The sequence below is a fragment of the Artemia franciscana genome, chromosome 11 (genome assembly GCF_032884065.1).
Source record: "Artemia franciscana chromosome 11, ASM3288406v1, whole genome shotgun sequence".
NCBI classification, from domain to species: Eukaryota; Metazoa; Arthropoda; class Branchiopoda; order Anostraca; family Artemiidae; genus Artemia; species Artemia franciscana.
The window spans coordinates 24,057,851-24,075,180 of record NC_088873.1 but is presented as its reverse complement, the minus strand read 5'-3'; the positions used below and the strand labels follow the sequence as shown (position 1 = coordinate 24,075,180).

Genomic DNA, 17,330 nt, shown 5'->3' with positions numbered 1-17,330 from the left:
AGTCTCAGGTTGAAATCAAATAGACCTTACGTGTGGAAAAAAGAAGTATACATTATATTCACCAGTAACTGTTATTTATGGATTCAATATTTGTTTTAGTTTCAAATGTTTGCCAGCCCTTATATTTGGGACAGATACAGCCTTAGATTGTATCCAAAGTTGACTAATTTATTTGTTTTTTGCCGAAGTAACGTTTCCCGATTTTAAAGTCGATGCGTTTGGATTAGGGATTTAACATTTCGCAGCTTCTTTTTCTGCACTTTCATTAATGAATTCAAACATTTTGGCGCCATTCTTTCGCCATATCTAGACAAATTTTGGAAAGATCAATAAAGTGCGTTAAATGGGTCTTCCCTAATCTAAGGATCTTCCATAGCTGTAAACTTCTGCAAGACTTCCATTCTACGAACTTCATAAACCGAAGCTCCTTAAGGTGAGATTTGCCTAAGTTAATAGGCTATTGAACAGGCCAATCTTTCCAAGTTAGGTGAGTCTAAGCTAGGCTACACAATGTTCATTAGGCTAAACTTCATGAAAGGATCAGCGAAATCGGTAAAATTTTCAAGTAAACTACTGTCAACCAGCATGTGTTCCCAGGGAGACTCTTGAACAAAGGTTGACTCTAGTTTGGCATTGTGTAGTGACATGCAATAAAGGTGTAGCATAAGTGGGAGACAGTAACAAGGGCAATCAAAGGGGTAAAAATCAACTTTGACTAGGTATAGCAAAATCTTAAATGGTATAATAGCTTGGGATGTAGGTTATCTGGTCCTGGCAATTTGTTAGTATCTAATTTCTGTAAGCATCTAAGAACCTCTGTAAGCAATTGAGTGATGCTTACCATTGGGGATTTTACAATGTAATCAGATAAAGAGGGATAAAGGACCATCAGTTTCAATGGTGAAAACAGAAACAAATTGCTGATTTATTGAGTTTGCAAGCTTGTCGATTTGGTTATTTCTTCACCTTCCTCAGTTACTAGTTTCCTGATGCCTTGTCTATCATGGTCTTGGCTAGGGACATACCACCAAAATTTCTTTGTATTTGTCTTAGCCTTGTCTGCAAGTTTAGATTTGAAGCTCATGTATAAATTGCATGTTAAATTTTTAAGTTTGTTCCTGCTCTTTGAAAATTTTTCTTTGTTTTCTGAGGATGGATGCTTTTTGTGCTTCTTCCATTGTCTGTTTTTTTGGTTATTTTCATTCTTAATATCTTTTGTCATTGTTGGTAGTGTTTGCAGTTTTGGGATGAGCTTGTTTGAAGTTTACTGCTCAACTTTGTTTAGCAGTAATTCCTTGAAGCATTGCCATTGTTGTTCTGAAGAGTCAATTAGGACATCATCCCAGGAGTTGTTGCTGAGATCTATTCTAATCTTCTCATAGTCTATGAAGATTCTTTTGATGTATCTGTTAGTTACTTTGAGGAATGTTATTTTTATTCCTATGGCAACATGGTTGCTTTTCCTGATTGGGGGCATGTACTTAGTATAAAGAAGGGATTTTGGTCTTCTAAGAAATATTAGGTCTAGGAGGCTTGGAAGCTGCCCACTCATGAAACAGTTTGGTTGGTCAACAATTTGGTGGAAGCAAGCATCATGGATCATATCTATGATTGGATTCACAGTATCAGAGGTGACATAGGGGAATTGGTCTTTCCAGGTGATGGTTGGCAGGTTAGGGTTTGCCCACAATTAATAGGTCACCTTTATGGGTTTCTGCAATCTTCTGAATGAGCTCAGCTAGCTTTGCATTTGTTTGCTTGGGTGAAGGTGATGTTGGGCTTCTGTACTCACAGCCAATTCTAACAGTGGGATGGTTTTTACTCTGTGGAACTGAAATATTGAAGAATATAGTTTCAGCATAAGGGAATCCACTGGGATGTTCAATAGGGGTGACAACATACAAGGATTTGACTAATGCATATGTTCACAGCAGCAATGATTGGATGATAGATTGGATATAGTGTGGTAACCTTGCAGATTAACATGTGAGTCTAGGAGCTTGTTTCTTCAGTTCTTAGGACAGACTTCAGTAAGGAGTATAACATCACAGTTATTTGCATAAATCATAGATTCCAGCTTTTTGATTTTGTTAGGAAGTATGTCAATGTTTGTGATTAGAGCAGAAAAATCTTGACTTACTTGTTTCCTTTTGGTAATTGTAGATATTTTGGACCAGCTCATCTTCAATGGACAAGAAACTGCTGCAGGATCTACTATTGTTGATTGGATTGGCGTTTTCATTTGTGAAGGACTTGAATGAATCAGGACTGAACAAATCAGAAAGTTAATCAATGCTTGTTAGTTTATCCATATTCACTTTGTCACTTTTTACAGTATGTACAGGGCTAGCAGATAGAGCAACTAACATTCCATGGTCTGGTGAGAGTATCTCCCACCCAGACACACAAGAGTTTTTTGAGATTACCTTTCTGCAGTTGATAGTCAAGTTTGGCTCTCCTAGTTCAGTTTGGCATCTGAGTTCAGTGGCTGAGACTTCTGTTCTCCTGATCTTCCTGTGATGCATCTGTCCTAAACTGAATTTCTTGACAAAGCTCATAAGATCTTTGTAGAATGCATTTTTTCAAGATTAGATTTTGGACAGAGAAAAGAATGGGAGGGGGTCAGCTGTGAGTTGATTCTTGATAGCTTGCTCCTGCTTGTTGGATGGGCTGCTGAGTGGCCCCAACCTTTTTGACAGGCAATGATTGGCTTATAATGCACCTTATATTAGTAATGTTTACATTTGGAATGTTGTATTGCTCTGTAAGATATTTCTCAGATGTTTGAAACCTCATAAATTGGGATTGAACAAAGATGTGGAGCTTTTTACTTTTGGTAAAATTTTGTGTTGCCATTTTTTGCTATCTTTGAAAGGGGTTAGCTTAGGAAAATGAAACTTTGAGGGGTGGGTTTACAGACTAAAGTATGTCCTGGGAATGTATTTTGATGTACCACCACACCTTCTTCCTCTTTGGTGACTCTCAAAAATCTCTGTGTTATAAAAGTGAAACTGGTAAATTTATGACAGTTCATATTATTGACTTACCAATAAAGTGAATGTAACACTTGATGCCTGATTTTTATGCTCTTTACAAATATAATAGTTGCTTCTATTGCAAATTCAAATTTAATTACTTTTTGACCTAAACTAACCTTATTATAAATAATTTTAGCACTGAGAAAATGTAGCATTATTTTCTTGAAAACAACCAAGAAAAGATGGCACTGAGAAAACATAGTATTAGCCCATTTTGTCAGAAAATAACTGATAACTCATACTTTCATTGAAAATTCATCTTTTTTAGAGCTTAAATTTGAATCTGCAATAGAAGCAATTATTATATTTATAAAGAGCATAAAAAAGGCATCAAGTGGTATGTTCACTTTATTAGTAAGTCAATAATATAAATTCATAATTTTACCATGAAACCTTGCAAAATAGATCATCTGTTTAAATAAAGTACAAGAAATATCAGTATATGTATATATTAAACTGATAATGCACATTTGTTTGTATTTTTTTAGTAAAGTGCAAATTATGTTCTGTCCTTGGTAATACATAGGGGTTTTGAGCCCTACTCATGTTAATTTCTGCATGTTTTGAGTTTGACTTGGTTATTTATTGTAATTTCTGATTGTTTTGGGTTTCTGTATTTATGAAAACACTAGACCCATTATTTGGGTTATTTTTAGATATATTTAAGTTTAGCAACTGTGATGTAATATTTATGAATTTATCTTAACTTATACTTACCCATGCATGAATAGGAATCTTCCATTCAGTTAATCCAAAGAACTCCCTCTCAGAATTATTATGGTTCTAAATGCTATTTCTATCAGTCTTGACTCATCCCCTGAACATGTTTTTATTTCAGTTCAGTTTTTATTTCTATTTTCATTCTAGGTCACATTTGTCATATTTAGGTACAAAGATGGCTGATTCAAGTAATAAAAGGCTGTCAGTTGAACGAATTTACCAAAAGAAGAGTCAGTTGGAGCACATTTTACTCAGACCTGATACATACATTGGTAAATATTTCTTCTTCTACATCTCTCCATTCAGTTTTAAAAAGTAAATAAACTTGTATTCATTTTTAAAGCATTATACTATTTATACTAATATTTTGAATGTGGTATTGATGTTCTTGTTTGCTAAAGGAAGGGCTTTCAACTTTGTTCAGCAGACACAGAAGACCATAGGTTTAATGTATAAATTGTATTCTGAATCTTGAATTTTATGGTAAATTGTAATTGAAATGTTTAAAGTAAACTAAATTGGAGGTTAAAGATATTGTCCTGGCCACAGCTATTGTTATTGCTGAAATTAGTTTTTCTGTAAAAGCTTCCTTAACTACTACTACTACTAACAACTCATTGCAGCACCAAGCTGAGGCCAACATTGTTACACACACTCCTCCATTCCAATCTATTCAAAGTTTCCCTCTTTACACCCTCTCTGGAAGATTGCCCTGTAAGGGCAATCTGTTATCCTTCATCTGCAAAACATGCCATCTCAATCTTTCTCTAATTTTGGCCATAGAAAGTGAGTTTGAACCACACTTTTTGTACAGCCTACTGTTTGAAATATGGTCAGTTGGCTTAACTCCTGTTATTACACAAAACCAGCTGCTAACCTCATTCCATAATTGCAGCAGTGTTACTCTTGTACATAGCACTAATCACTTTAGTGTCTTTGTTTGGTATACCATATAAGGATAAGATCTTTGCTAAAGCTCTCCTATCAAAGAATTGAATGCTTGCTCATAGTCATTAAAAACTGATGATCAAAGGTGTTTGATAACTCAGGCACTTCTCAATTATTAACCTAAGAGTAAAAACTTAGTTGACACATCCTCTACCTTTTCTAAAACCACACTGTTCTTCTCTTATAACTTTGTCTACAGCATCTCAATAATTATTGCCTCATATGTCCCTCTCACTCTTATCACCTTTCTTATACAGTGGTTTAATTAAGGTTTTCCTAAAATCCCTAGGTACTTCCCCTTTTCAGAAAATCATATTCATAATCTACAGTAACTTATTTCTAACCCTAGAGCCACCATATTTAAGAAACTCATTTACCACACTATGAGCACCTGGAGCCTTATTATTTTTTAATCCTTTTAGTACTGTTGCTAATTTTTCATCACAAAACAAATCTTCCTTATGTCCAAGGCATCACAAACTTTTTCATTTCCTCTATATCTTTTCCTGCAACTCTATTTTGGTTTAGCATAAACTCAAAATATTCTGCCCATCACTCTTTAACTCCTTGCTAATTGAGGCCCCATTCATATCTTTAACTGGGACAAGTCCAGATTGACTACTTGCTCTCAATGTATCAACATGCCAGTACAATATTTTACTATTATGCCGTCTACCTGCATCTTCCAGATTCATGGCAATTTTATCCATGGCCTGCACTTCACACCTCCTTAGTTCATATTTCAATGCTTTCTCCATTTTCTTAACATTCCTTTTGTTTTCATATGATCTGTCACTAAGATAATCCTTGTATGAGCCCCTTCTCTCTGTCTATCAAATATAAAGATTCTTCACAAATATTCCTAGCCATGCTTCTAACTTTGTTCCCTTAGACACCATCAGCAACTTCAAGAATTGTTTTCCTAAAATTATTTCAACCATTGTCCACATTGTCAAATTTTAAACTCCAGCTTTGTATTCAACTGTTCCTGGAAAGTTTCTCTCAAATTTGCATCCTGGAGTCTGCCAACATCATGGCTTCCCAGGAGGCAGTTACCCATCCAAAATTTCAGCTTTAAATTAACTCTAGACACTACTAAATGTGATCTCTACTTTTAATATCAATAACAGCTCTCAATATCATATCATGATATGATAAATAACATATAACTATATTAAATATATAAATAACAATAAATAACATATCAGTTAACATGGTATTCACCATCATGTGAATACCATGTTAACATATGGGCCATTTTTTGACCAAACACCATATTGGTTATAACTAGATTTTTATACCTACAAAATTGTAGTCTGTAGCCATTGCTGTTTTCCTTTCCAAAACCAAATGTACCTAGGCAAGGATACCATCTATCCCTATTTCTACCGACCTGCCCATTAAAATCTCTTAATATAAACACCATATTTCTACCTGGGACTCTGTCTATTTGCTCCTGTAACTGTAAGTAAAATTCATCTGAGTCACTAGTATCTCTGTCAGTCAGTTCTACAGAGGCATATAATATTATAACTGAAACTTTTTAGTCATAAAATGAACAATTAATATTCTATTATTAATACCTCCCCAGCCTAAACAAGACTTAGCAGCTTCCTTGTTCATCATGAGCCCTACTCCCTGTCCATGTACCCCATCCTTCTTGCCTGAGTAAATAAATTATATATCCCCTAATTTCATGCTTCTTACCCTGGGATAGGAGTTTCTGAAACTTCTAATAAGTCCAGTTTGAGTTGTCAGAATTTTTTAGTCAAAACATCATACTAAAGTATATTTTTGTTGTTGTAACATTCCAAGTTCCAATTTTTTATGTTCTTTAAATCATTGAAATTCTCTTGGCCTTGGGAAAAGCACTGGTCCTGGATACCAGTTCAGTATGGGGACCAATACATCTTCTTGAGTCTACACCAAAGTGCTTAAGCTGGCTTAGAACCAGACTGCAAGTCCCTGGGACCTCCAGTATGAATGGAGGATTTGTGCAATCCTTGGCCCATCTTGGTCATAACATTGTTTTCAGCACTTAGTGATGTTCTTCTATCAACAAGAGTCGAAATCCTGTACAGACAGTCTCAAGCATATCACATCCAACTCATATATTCATGTCTATGAATATTATGTTACTATGGAGAGCCAACCATGGTAGATAGATTAGATAGAAGGAGGTTTTTTTTTAGCATGAAAATGACTACCAAAACCAGACAAAGTCCAGAAGAATTATCTCTTAATCAGAATCCCATGCAAATGCTGTGTTGTTTACTAGGCTATAGTTTCCTCAAGGGGCGCCACTCCTCAAGCAGGGATAGAGTCGACTGCAAGGTCCCCAGTCTTGCAGGGTCAAGGCAGCCCTTTGCAAAGGCAGCTGTCCATAGATCTAGGTTTTACACCCTGCTGCAGGTCTTCTTGTAGAGGATCGTCCTCTCGTGATGGTGCTCTGCATCACCAAGCAATTTAACCCATTACTTGGAGAAGGTTTTTAACTCACAGAATATTTGTACACACTGGTGGGCCCTGTTGAGTGTACATTGGAGGGGCCTTTTTCCTCCTCCAAATGTATCACAGAAACCTACTGGAACAGGCGTGTCCATGTTGGATAGATGTCTCTGCTTATCCAAGTTAAAATTGGGTCACTTCATTTCTTAGCTAATAGTTCAAAAATGAAAAGGGTTAGAGAATTTCTAGACCACGCATTTCGTAAAATGATAAATTTCCAACTGAATCCATTAATAATAATAATAATAAAAAAAATACAGCTTATGCAGGGAAATTTTCAAGATGGATCAAGTTTATTCCCTAAACGCTATAAACTATGGTATCTTTTTTCAATTTATATGGACTACAAATGAAGGGCAAAAGGCAAAACAGCTTTGAAAAAAGAGTATTTAATCTTATTCAATTATCTTTGATTTGAGCATAACTGAGCAATTTGAAGCCATCATCTTTCAACCTAAGAAACAATGAGAATAAAGTTTTAAAAATATAATGTGGTAAATTGACAGAGCTGAATCTCAGGTATCGTAGTAAAAGTTATCTTACTTTAGATTTTTAGAACATTAAAACGTAAGACTGCAGAAAAATAATATACCAGATTCTTGAATATGAATTAAACCTTTAGAAAGCACATGTCTCTTATTCCCCATTTAAATGAATGTCAACTTTTCTGTATTTTGTGAGGTTCCATTCCGAGATTTATGATAAAGTAAGATATCTTATTGAAACAAGCCCATGGGTAACTAATCCCCCACTTGATCTTGAATCATGTCTACTTTTTATTGTACATTGTCAGCTCAACAGGGACCACCACAAGGTCATATTGGAATGTAAAAGCCCGAAGTCATAACATATTAAGATGATATTGCACAACCTTTGTATGTGCAGTAAATGTGGTATTTAACAATTTTTTAGCTTCCTGGTGACAAGTCTGGCCCATACTTCCTCCAATATCAACGCTTATCGCCCAAAAGTTCACTTTTGCATTGGTCGGTGATGTCTTTTTCTTAAGACAACAAAATAACTCTTTTTAACGAATGATGCTGACATGCAGGTGTTTAAACAAACTATTACAGCAAAATATAGTATACAGGGATTTTCTCAATAAAATGGTAGGTTAAGAAGCGCGTATATTCAAGTTGTCTACAGGGCGCAAGTTAGGATAGCTTCAGCTCTGTAGAAGACCAGAAATCCCTCAGATATTCAATTCAAATGCGTAATGAGGCCTCTTTCCTCCCCTCCAAGACTGTATTAAAAAATGTATTACACAGAACTATAGTGGGTTGAAATCTTTGACTGGATATTCATCATTTGTCCAACGTTTAAATCACAACTAAATATTTCTTTTTTTTTAAGCAGAAAAACTGGAGAAAACTTGGAAAACATTCTTAAATTATTACAATTATCTACAAATCTCATCTATTTTTTTCAATTTTGTAACTATAAAAGAGAAAATGTTTTCGGTAAAGTACAAATGATACTATAAACTTAAGAACATCCAGAAAGTAGCTGTTACTCTTGTTAGTGGTAATTTTTGTTTGTTTTAGGTTTCAATTATATTTGGATGCTCGTGTTGGCTTAAATTATTTTCTTAATATTACTAATTATTTTCCTAATGTTATTCTGCTAACATTCCTAATATTAAAAACCAACACGAGCATCCAAATATAATTGAAACTTAAAACAAACAAAAATTACCACTAACAAGAGCAACAGCTGCTTGCTGGATGTTCTTAAGTTTATAGTATCATTTGCACTTTACTGAAAACATTTTCTCTTTATAATTACAAAATTGAAAAAAATAGATGAGATTTGTAGGCATTATTAGCATTATATATTAAATAATCAGTTCACTTTCATTAGTTATTTCCAGTCTTATGGATTATTGTGGTGGTTATTTATTTTTTTTTTTATAATAAAACCACTGTTCAAAAAACCTATCGTTTTCAATAAAATGTAAATGACACTCAAGCCATCCATAAGGTTTGAGAGTGAGGGAGAATAACACTACTCTTAATATAAACTCAGAACAGATGCTCAAAAATGTTCAAAATACAAATCGTTTTCAGTAAAGTCCAAATGACCTTGGCTTGGGGGCGATAGCCCTTCTCCTGTTTGCTGTAATTCCTGGTTGGTTTAAGTTAGACTTAATTATTGATTTTAATTTTTGATCGTTTTAATATATAAATATTCATGTAAATAACAATCTGTTATTATTATATTTAATGTGTCTGTTTATTTTCAATTCCATTCGTTTTGAGTACATTTCCAAATTGATAACATTTTTTGCTGGTTTGAAGTTCGAATTATGATAGGACTTAGGTTTGAACATGGCTCCTTACTCCCCTCCAAAAAACCTTTTTTCAGAAAATATTTTAAAGTTAATTTTTAGATAAAAGGACGTCTTGAGTATTTACTTTATCGCTTTTTTTTAGTTGGCTAATAAGAAGTTTGGACTGAGAGTCAGGATTAAGTTTAGCTCTGCATCGCTGGTAAATTCAAATAACTGCAGCTTCAATTTGTGCTATTTTTCACTGATGGAGAATTTTATCATTTCCATTTAAGCGAAGCTAATATAAAGTATATTTCAAGAACAAGATACATTTGAATTGGAGCGCGATATACTGCATCGGAAATTTTTCTGAAGTCATAAATCGATAAAACCTGTCCTTGGTCAAAGTTTTCGTCTTTATTTCAGCTCCTTCACAATGACACTTTACTAATAAGACATTTAGCTAGAACCAATTTCAGCCCATCAGATGTTTCATCGAATTTTGATTGGCTTAAATCAATGCACGCCAAATCAAGGTATTAGTAATCTATCGTTTTGAATGGGCCTTAAAGGATTTCCTGGCCCAGCCTATAGTATATTTCTGTAGTGGACCAAGGAATAATAATCTGTTGGTTTTTCCGAATCTTTGAAACAAAGTTTTTGATCCAACGAGGCCCAATTTGCCCATACTTTTTCATCATACTCTCTTTCACCCTGGGATTTGTGACTGTTAGATTAAAATTGATCAAGAACAAAAAGTTTTTTGCCGCAATAACCGCCTCATCCCATTCCAACAACAATGTGGGGTCCCTTAGCCTAGGCAACAATCCCTGAAAGTTTGAAGTCAATAGGAAAAGAATTTTTTGTTCCTTCTTTGGGTCCCAATTTTTTTGGTGGAGGGGGGAGCCAGGTTTTATTTGACAAAGAAATTAGGAGGGTTTAAATTTGAATTTGTTAAGGAAAGGAGTTAGTTGGCTATTTTCGGGACCCATTCTCAGAAGAACCGTTTATTTTTTATTTTTTGTGAATTGGTTACCTTTTGCCAAAAGAATTTTAGATAGAATTTTCAAGCCAATCAAAAGAAAAGTATTTGGCTCATAATTAGGGAGTCGGTGCCCTCAATCCAATTTCTTTCCAAGTCAAGACCCTTGGGGAAAAATTTTTTGGCCTTGGGGGAGCCTTTTTTGCGTGTATATGTGTGTATTGGAGTCTTATTAGAGCAATGACTTCGGGATGTAGGTTTTGAGCTGATCAGAAGAAAAGATCGTGGCCTTTTTCATGCCCATTTTTTGGTGGAACATGCTCCTAAACTAACATTTTACATCTTAGCTGAGGGGCTTCCAACTGTAAGTGTCAAACTGATGAGGGACATCAAAGTGTTGGCCCATTTTCGGTCCCCCAAATACTCTTGCTTCTGCAAAACAAATTCTTTTTTTATTCTTATTAGAGCATTGATATTTGGTCACAGATAACCACCCTTGATAGTTTCAGTCGATTGGAAAACTAATGTGTTGGGTCGTTCTTGGACCTTTTTTTCCAGGGAACCCACGCCCTTACTTAAAGAAGAATTGACTGACAATTTTCTTCTTCTTTTTTTGGTGTGAACTGCAACCTGTAATCCATGAATATGCCAAACTCTGTTTGATTGATGTATGCAGTTATAAAGTAACAGCTGGTTCATCAGGCAACTTTAGCTGTATATTATATGCCATTGCAGTTGTAATTGCAAATATTTTCCAGTTAGCATTCATTGAAACATGTGTGGGATGGATCGTGGGATGAAGTCATTAAAAGTGGTGGGATGAATCACTAAAAGTGGAAATGGGAACTTCTTAAAAGTTTTAGATACACTAGCCTAGACTTACTGCCCCTTCCTGAACTTTAAAAAGGAAATTCTGCTTCATTCAATTGAAAAAACAAAATTCACACTTCCTAATGATGTAAGTTTCATTTAATTTGAATATCTCGATCTTCAGAACGAAACGGGGAAGCTAAACATTTTTCTAATGTTTTCGAGAGAGTTGGTGTCGGCTTTTAGTTTTCTGTTGTTTGCTCGGATTTCTTACTCAAGCTCTATAATCTATGGCTAGACTGCCCATTCTAGCCTGGCCACATTATAGCTTGGCCACAGAAACTCAAAAAGGTTTATATTGGACGAAATAGTAATCCTTTAAGGTATCAAATCCCCTTAAGAGCTAAAATATTCACACTAGAAATGGGAACATTTTCCAAATAATGTTGAAACCATAAGAATGGCTGTAAACAATTATAATCAAGAAAATTTTCAATGGAAGAGAAAATTCCTTTAGACTTGGCAGAATAATGTCGTGCAAGGGTAAAAGGCCCAGATGACTTGGGAGCCATTCGTAGTGGTGAATGTGGATTTTGTCTACATCAAAAGAGATTTTCAGGTTTTGGGTTTTGTGATTAAATGAAACCAAAAAAAAAATAAATTTAGAAAAAACAACATGGACTCTCTTAATTCTTGAAAAAAAATGAGAAAAGTCACTAGTGGCTTTTGTGTTTATGATGAAACAAAAGGCATGGAACTGTTGTTCAATGGAACCAAGTGAGACTCAAAAGTGAATAGCATTACTAATTGGGCATCCACTCTCATATACTGCATAAATTAAGTCTATTTTAATTTTAATATCACAGAAAACGTCACTGAGAAAACTTGGGGACTACCACCACCTTAGCCCCCTCCCTATGATGAAGTTTAGATCTTATATCACAATGCTTCAAGAAAAAGGGCTCATATGGGTATACTTGATTTGATTTTGATCATATGGGTATACTTGACTGTTGATGAGATGGGTATACTCCAGTTGAAATGCAGCTTGTTCATTCAACTTTTTGCCAACAGCAATGCACAAAGTTTTGTCTTTTACTCATAACAACAGGAGATTGGGACATATTCAGCGTTGTTACATCAGGAGGGGTGTTCAAATTCCCTTTTTTTCAAATCATGGTTGTGTTTTAATGTTAATCCTTCGTCATTTTTTTAGGCTCAGTTGAGGTTGCCCAAGAGCAGATGTGGGTTTATGACCAGGAAGAAGGTTTGGTTCAAAGAGAAATTTCATATGTCCCTGGCTTGTACAAGATTTTTGACGAGATCCTTGTAAATGCTGCTGACAACAAACAGAGAGATCCCTCTATGGATGTGATAAAAATCGACATTGACCCGTAAGTTAGCATTTATAACCGATATTAAACAAAAAATGAACAAATATTTTTTTTCAAATGAAATTAAAGAGCAACATCAAAATTTAAAACAAAGACAAGGTGGTATACCCTTTAAATCCCGCTTTTCGCGCTATAAGTTTGATTATTGTTTTCGTGAAAGCATTTTGCAGGGCAATAAACATTGTAAATGGGTAAATGCCTGAATTTTATTTACCAATTACCTTTTGTAACATCTGAACAGAAAATTGTATTATTAACAGAAAATGCAAATAATGTTAATAATTTCTTCGACTACACTGCCTTTCCATTTACAATTGAAACGAAAATAAATTAAAAACGTGTAAAGTTTTTGAATTAGACAGTGAAAAATAATATTAATATAAAGAGAATAATGAAAATCAAAATATTTAGGCTTCACATCTGGAAGCCTTTATTTACGGAAAAATAGCCTGCATAAAACAAATAACGAAAAACACAACAGACGATATATAGAAACAAAGAAAAAGAAAATCTACTTCTAAACAAAATCTAATGCAGTAAAGCACGAAAACACAATGGCATTTTGTCTCACTGAACTTACATTATAAAAAAAGTTTTCCTTTCGTTTTTTTTTATTGGTTTTTCATACATTATCTGTTGTGTGTTTTTTTTCTGCTTTGTTTAAACTAGTCTTTTTTTTACTTTTCTTTTTTTTTTTTTGTCAATAAAGGCTCCCGGGTGTGAAGCCAAAAAGTTCAAACTTTTATTACCATTTTTGTATTAAAAAGTATTTTTTGTTAATTCAGTGTCTTATTCAAAATTTTTGCCCTTTTTAACATACTTTCGTTTCAAAAGTTTTTGTTATTGTTCTTTGTTATTAATATTATGCTCAGAATAATTCAAATTTTACTGGGACTATGTCCCTCCTCAACACTTTGGTTTTAATGATCAAGCTTAACTTTGTATGAAAGGGTTCTTCAATAGTTAGGACTTGCTTAAATTTACTAGTTTTACAAAATAAATGCAAATTTCCTAAAGTTTCTTTATTCTTAAGTTTAAATGATTGAGTCTCCGTATAGCAGCATTGCCTCGGAAACTGGGAGGCTCTTAAAAGGTTTTCGGTAGCTCTAAAATTACATACTATAAAATGAAGAAAACAAAAAGACAAAACCAAGCAGGATTATTTTGGCAGTGAGTATATGAAAAATAAAGAAGGATTTTCGGCCAAGACCTTTTCAACCTTCCTCATTTCTAAAAGAAAATATTATATAAGAAAATACTAACCTTTGGAAGCAACCATACCGAAAGCTAAAAGTGAATAAAAAAAAACAAAACACAAATGAAAGACCCATTCAAAAATTACATTGGGCATGAATTCTTTCCATGGCAACTGATATATCCAGTCAATTGATTTAGTCTGAATAAGACAACTAACTGTTCCTTTTTTAAGAAAAGAAGCAATGTGTGTTAAAAATTTTTTTTAATGTCTTAAATAGGACTTGAAGAGTATTAATAGTATCTAATCAAGGCGAGGTCGCTAAGGTTACTTCGTCAAAAAGGACAAAAATTATTGACAAAGAATCAAATTCATCATTTTTAATTTTAGACTTAGGCCAAGCCTGAATTGTTTTGTAATACGATTCTTCCATGGAAACTTCTGAAATTTGGAATAAAACTACAATTTTGCCCCCCCCCCCTCCCCGTCAAATAAAAGCTTATAGTAGTAATAAAAGCTAATGATTTGTTGTTTTATTTAGGGAAAATAATGTGATCTCCATCTATAACAATGGTCAAGGTATCCCCGTTGTTGAACATAAAGATGAAAAGATGTATGTTCCTTCTATGATTTTTGGTCACCTTTTGACATCATCCAATTACAATGATGACGATCAAAAAGTCACAGGTGGTCGTAACGGCTACGGCGCCAAACTTTGTAACATTTTTAGTAATCGATTTGTAGTAGAAACATCTACAAAACAATATAAGCGACATTTTAAGCAAGTTTGGACAGATAATATGACAAAGACGACGGATCCTAAGATTAAGGATGCAACTGGAGAGGATTATACAAAGATTACTTTCTCTCCAGATTTGAAGAAGTTCAAAATGGAGAAGTTAGATAAAGATATTGTGGGGCTGATGTCGAGGAGAGCTTTTGACGTTGCTGCTTCATCTAGAGGAGTCAAGGTCTTTCTCAATGGAAAAAGGTTACCGGTAATGCTATTGATCTCTCTTATTACTTCATTGTTTCCTATTTATTGTTCTTTGTGACAGCTTATATGGAATTATTTGATTTAGTCTTAGATTGTATGCGTATTCTAGAAAAAAAAAGATCAAATGTGTTTTCGATTGCCCTAAAATCTAATGTTAATAATATAAAGAAAACACTATTTGATCAATTATGTCAGTTCTCAGTCTGTATGAAGATTTATCAAAATCTGGAATGCATTCATGAGGAATCAGTTTGCCAGAGCTTGCTCTGTCAAAATTACTTGTTTGAAGTAGTTTGAGGAATTTGTTTCCAGTCTTTATTTTTCACCTAATATAGCAGTCTGAGTTTAAGAGTGCTATTTTGAAAATATGATATGGAAAAGGGTAATTACTACCATAAATAAATTTATGTAAAGTAGCTTAAGTTATCATATGTGGGAGACATATATTGTTGCCTAATTCCAAACTAGACACCTAAAAACCTGCGCAGTGTCCGTAGAATAACCAAAGACCAGTCCAATGCATTATTAATAACTAAATTTGTGTTAATTTAATAACTAATAATTAATTTTTTGACTGAAAGTAAAGAGCAACATTAGAGCTTAAAACGAATTGAAATTATCATGTATATGGGGGGGGTGGGGTGGTTGCCCCCTCTTCAACAACTCGCTCTTAATGCTAAAATCTAAAAGTTCGTTAAAATACTTCTCACTCGAATTCAACGGCCCTAGTGATTTTTTAAGTGGTGATTCTACCCTTTACGGTGCCCGGAGCGAAATCTTGATTAGGGCCCCCCGCCTCTGTCTCCGAAGGATTTTTAGGTCAAATTTTAACAAAATTTTGATTTATTAAAAAAAAAATGTAATGCAGAATATCACAAAAAAAACTTTAAATCAATTAAATTTGGTCTACATAGTTTTCTTTTCAAGGAATGGGATGAAGATTTTGGAAGATCAGAATTTCGGATTGAATTTGCTTATACTTATTGCCAACTGCCCCTTTACTTTTTTTTAATAAAAAAAGGATTTTAAAGATTATGAAATGATTATAACCATTAAATTATTTATTTGAAATTTTGCAACCCCTAGGATTTCAGCGCCCGGTGCGAGTGTCCCCTCCTAAAAACCGCTTCTGGTCCTGAGGGTATCCATACAAAACTCAAGTTAACTACTTTTTATCAACTCTTAATGGATTAATGATCGATGGATTAAAAAAATATAATTCCGTCTTTGTTAGTTGAAAAGTTGATTTTCTTGCCGTGGGGCAACTTTTAATCACTACTAAGAAAGGAGCAAAGAGTAAGCAACGAGAAATCTGATAAATTTAGAAGGTATGTGTGTTGTTATTCCTCTGGCTCCATCATAGACACTTAAAATGAAGTAACAAACTCATCCAAAATTGTACACTTTTTCCAACACTGTTTGTATTGGTTTCCAAATTTTATTCATCAACTTGAACAGAGCTATTCAACAAAAGCAAACTTCAGTGTCCACATTGTAGGCTCTCAAGGAAAAGCAAAAAAAAATTTGCTCCAGACACGAATTATCTGTAGATCTTCAAGAATAATATCATATTTATTAATTTAGCCATATGTTCACGGTTTCGATAAAAACCATAGAAGTTTGACCCTTATTACTTTTCTTATCACAGGAGAAGGGGGAAATAAGACCCACATTTTTTTTTTCGGGAAGAGAGGGCTCTCTTTTGTTGTGTGTAGATTGCACTTACGTTTGCAAAAAAAGAAAAATCGAACAAAAAGATCCTAATACGTTTTTTTGTATTTATTTTGTCAAAAATTTCAAAAAACTTTTAGAATGGGCAAGTAACGGCCAATGTTTTGAAGTACCTACACCTACCTGGTTGAACCACGAGTCCTCGGAAGTGAGAGGTCTTCAGCCCTCAATAAGCTCTTAATTTTATTCAATTTTTAATCTCTGTTTTCACCTTCTGTATAATTGTTGCCTCTCAAAGACAACTTTCAATGATTTAACAAAAAAATTACTTTCCTAATTTGCTGTGAAGATGTATGCTGTTTTATTCTTTCTTCGTTTTTTTTTTTTGCGTCTTGTTTTGATTTATATACATGGCAAAACCAATTTTTAATGGGTCAGTACGATTAGAAATGGACTGAACGATTTCTTTCTTGGATAGCTACTATGTGTAAAGAAAATAGTACTTATATATTTTATTAGGTATATAGGGTATCCCAGTTTTATTGAAACTGATAAATATCTAAGAGCCTGGATGATGGTCGTCAAGTAACTATGACAACGGACTTACAAGTCTTGGTCACTTTTAATTGGGGTGTTTTTGAACAAAGTTTTTTTTTATACAAAATGTGCATCATTTTTCATTTAGAATCCAAATATGTAAAAAATACTATGGGATTGTCGTTTGAAGTTTTTGATTTGAATTCCGTTTTTATTCTTTTTTACTCTCCTAATTTTGTCACAATTTAGAGGAGTTGTAAG

General features: G+C 34.0%; 1 protein-coding gene across 1 annotated transcript in view; it reads left to right on the top strand.

Annotated features, from left to right (window-relative positions):
• The first annotated feature begins 273 nt into the window (after nucleotides 1-273).
• Nucleotides 274-17,330, top strand: part of LOC136032995 (DNA topoisomerase 2-like) — a 67,346-nt gene continuing 50,289 nt past the window's right edge. The window contains exons 1-4 of the mRNA XM_065713521.1: nucleotides 274-433; nucleotides 3,906-4,030; nucleotides 12,492-12,669; nucleotides 14,406-14,862. Coding sequence (XP_065569593.1) covers nucleotides 3,934-4,030; nucleotides 12,492-12,669; nucleotides 14,406-14,862 — 732 coding nt within the window. The 5' untranslated portion in view covers nucleotides 274-433; nucleotides 3,906-3,933. The remainder of the gene's footprint in view (nucleotides 434-3,905; nucleotides 4,031-12,491; nucleotides 12,670-14,405; nucleotides 14,863-17,330) is intronic.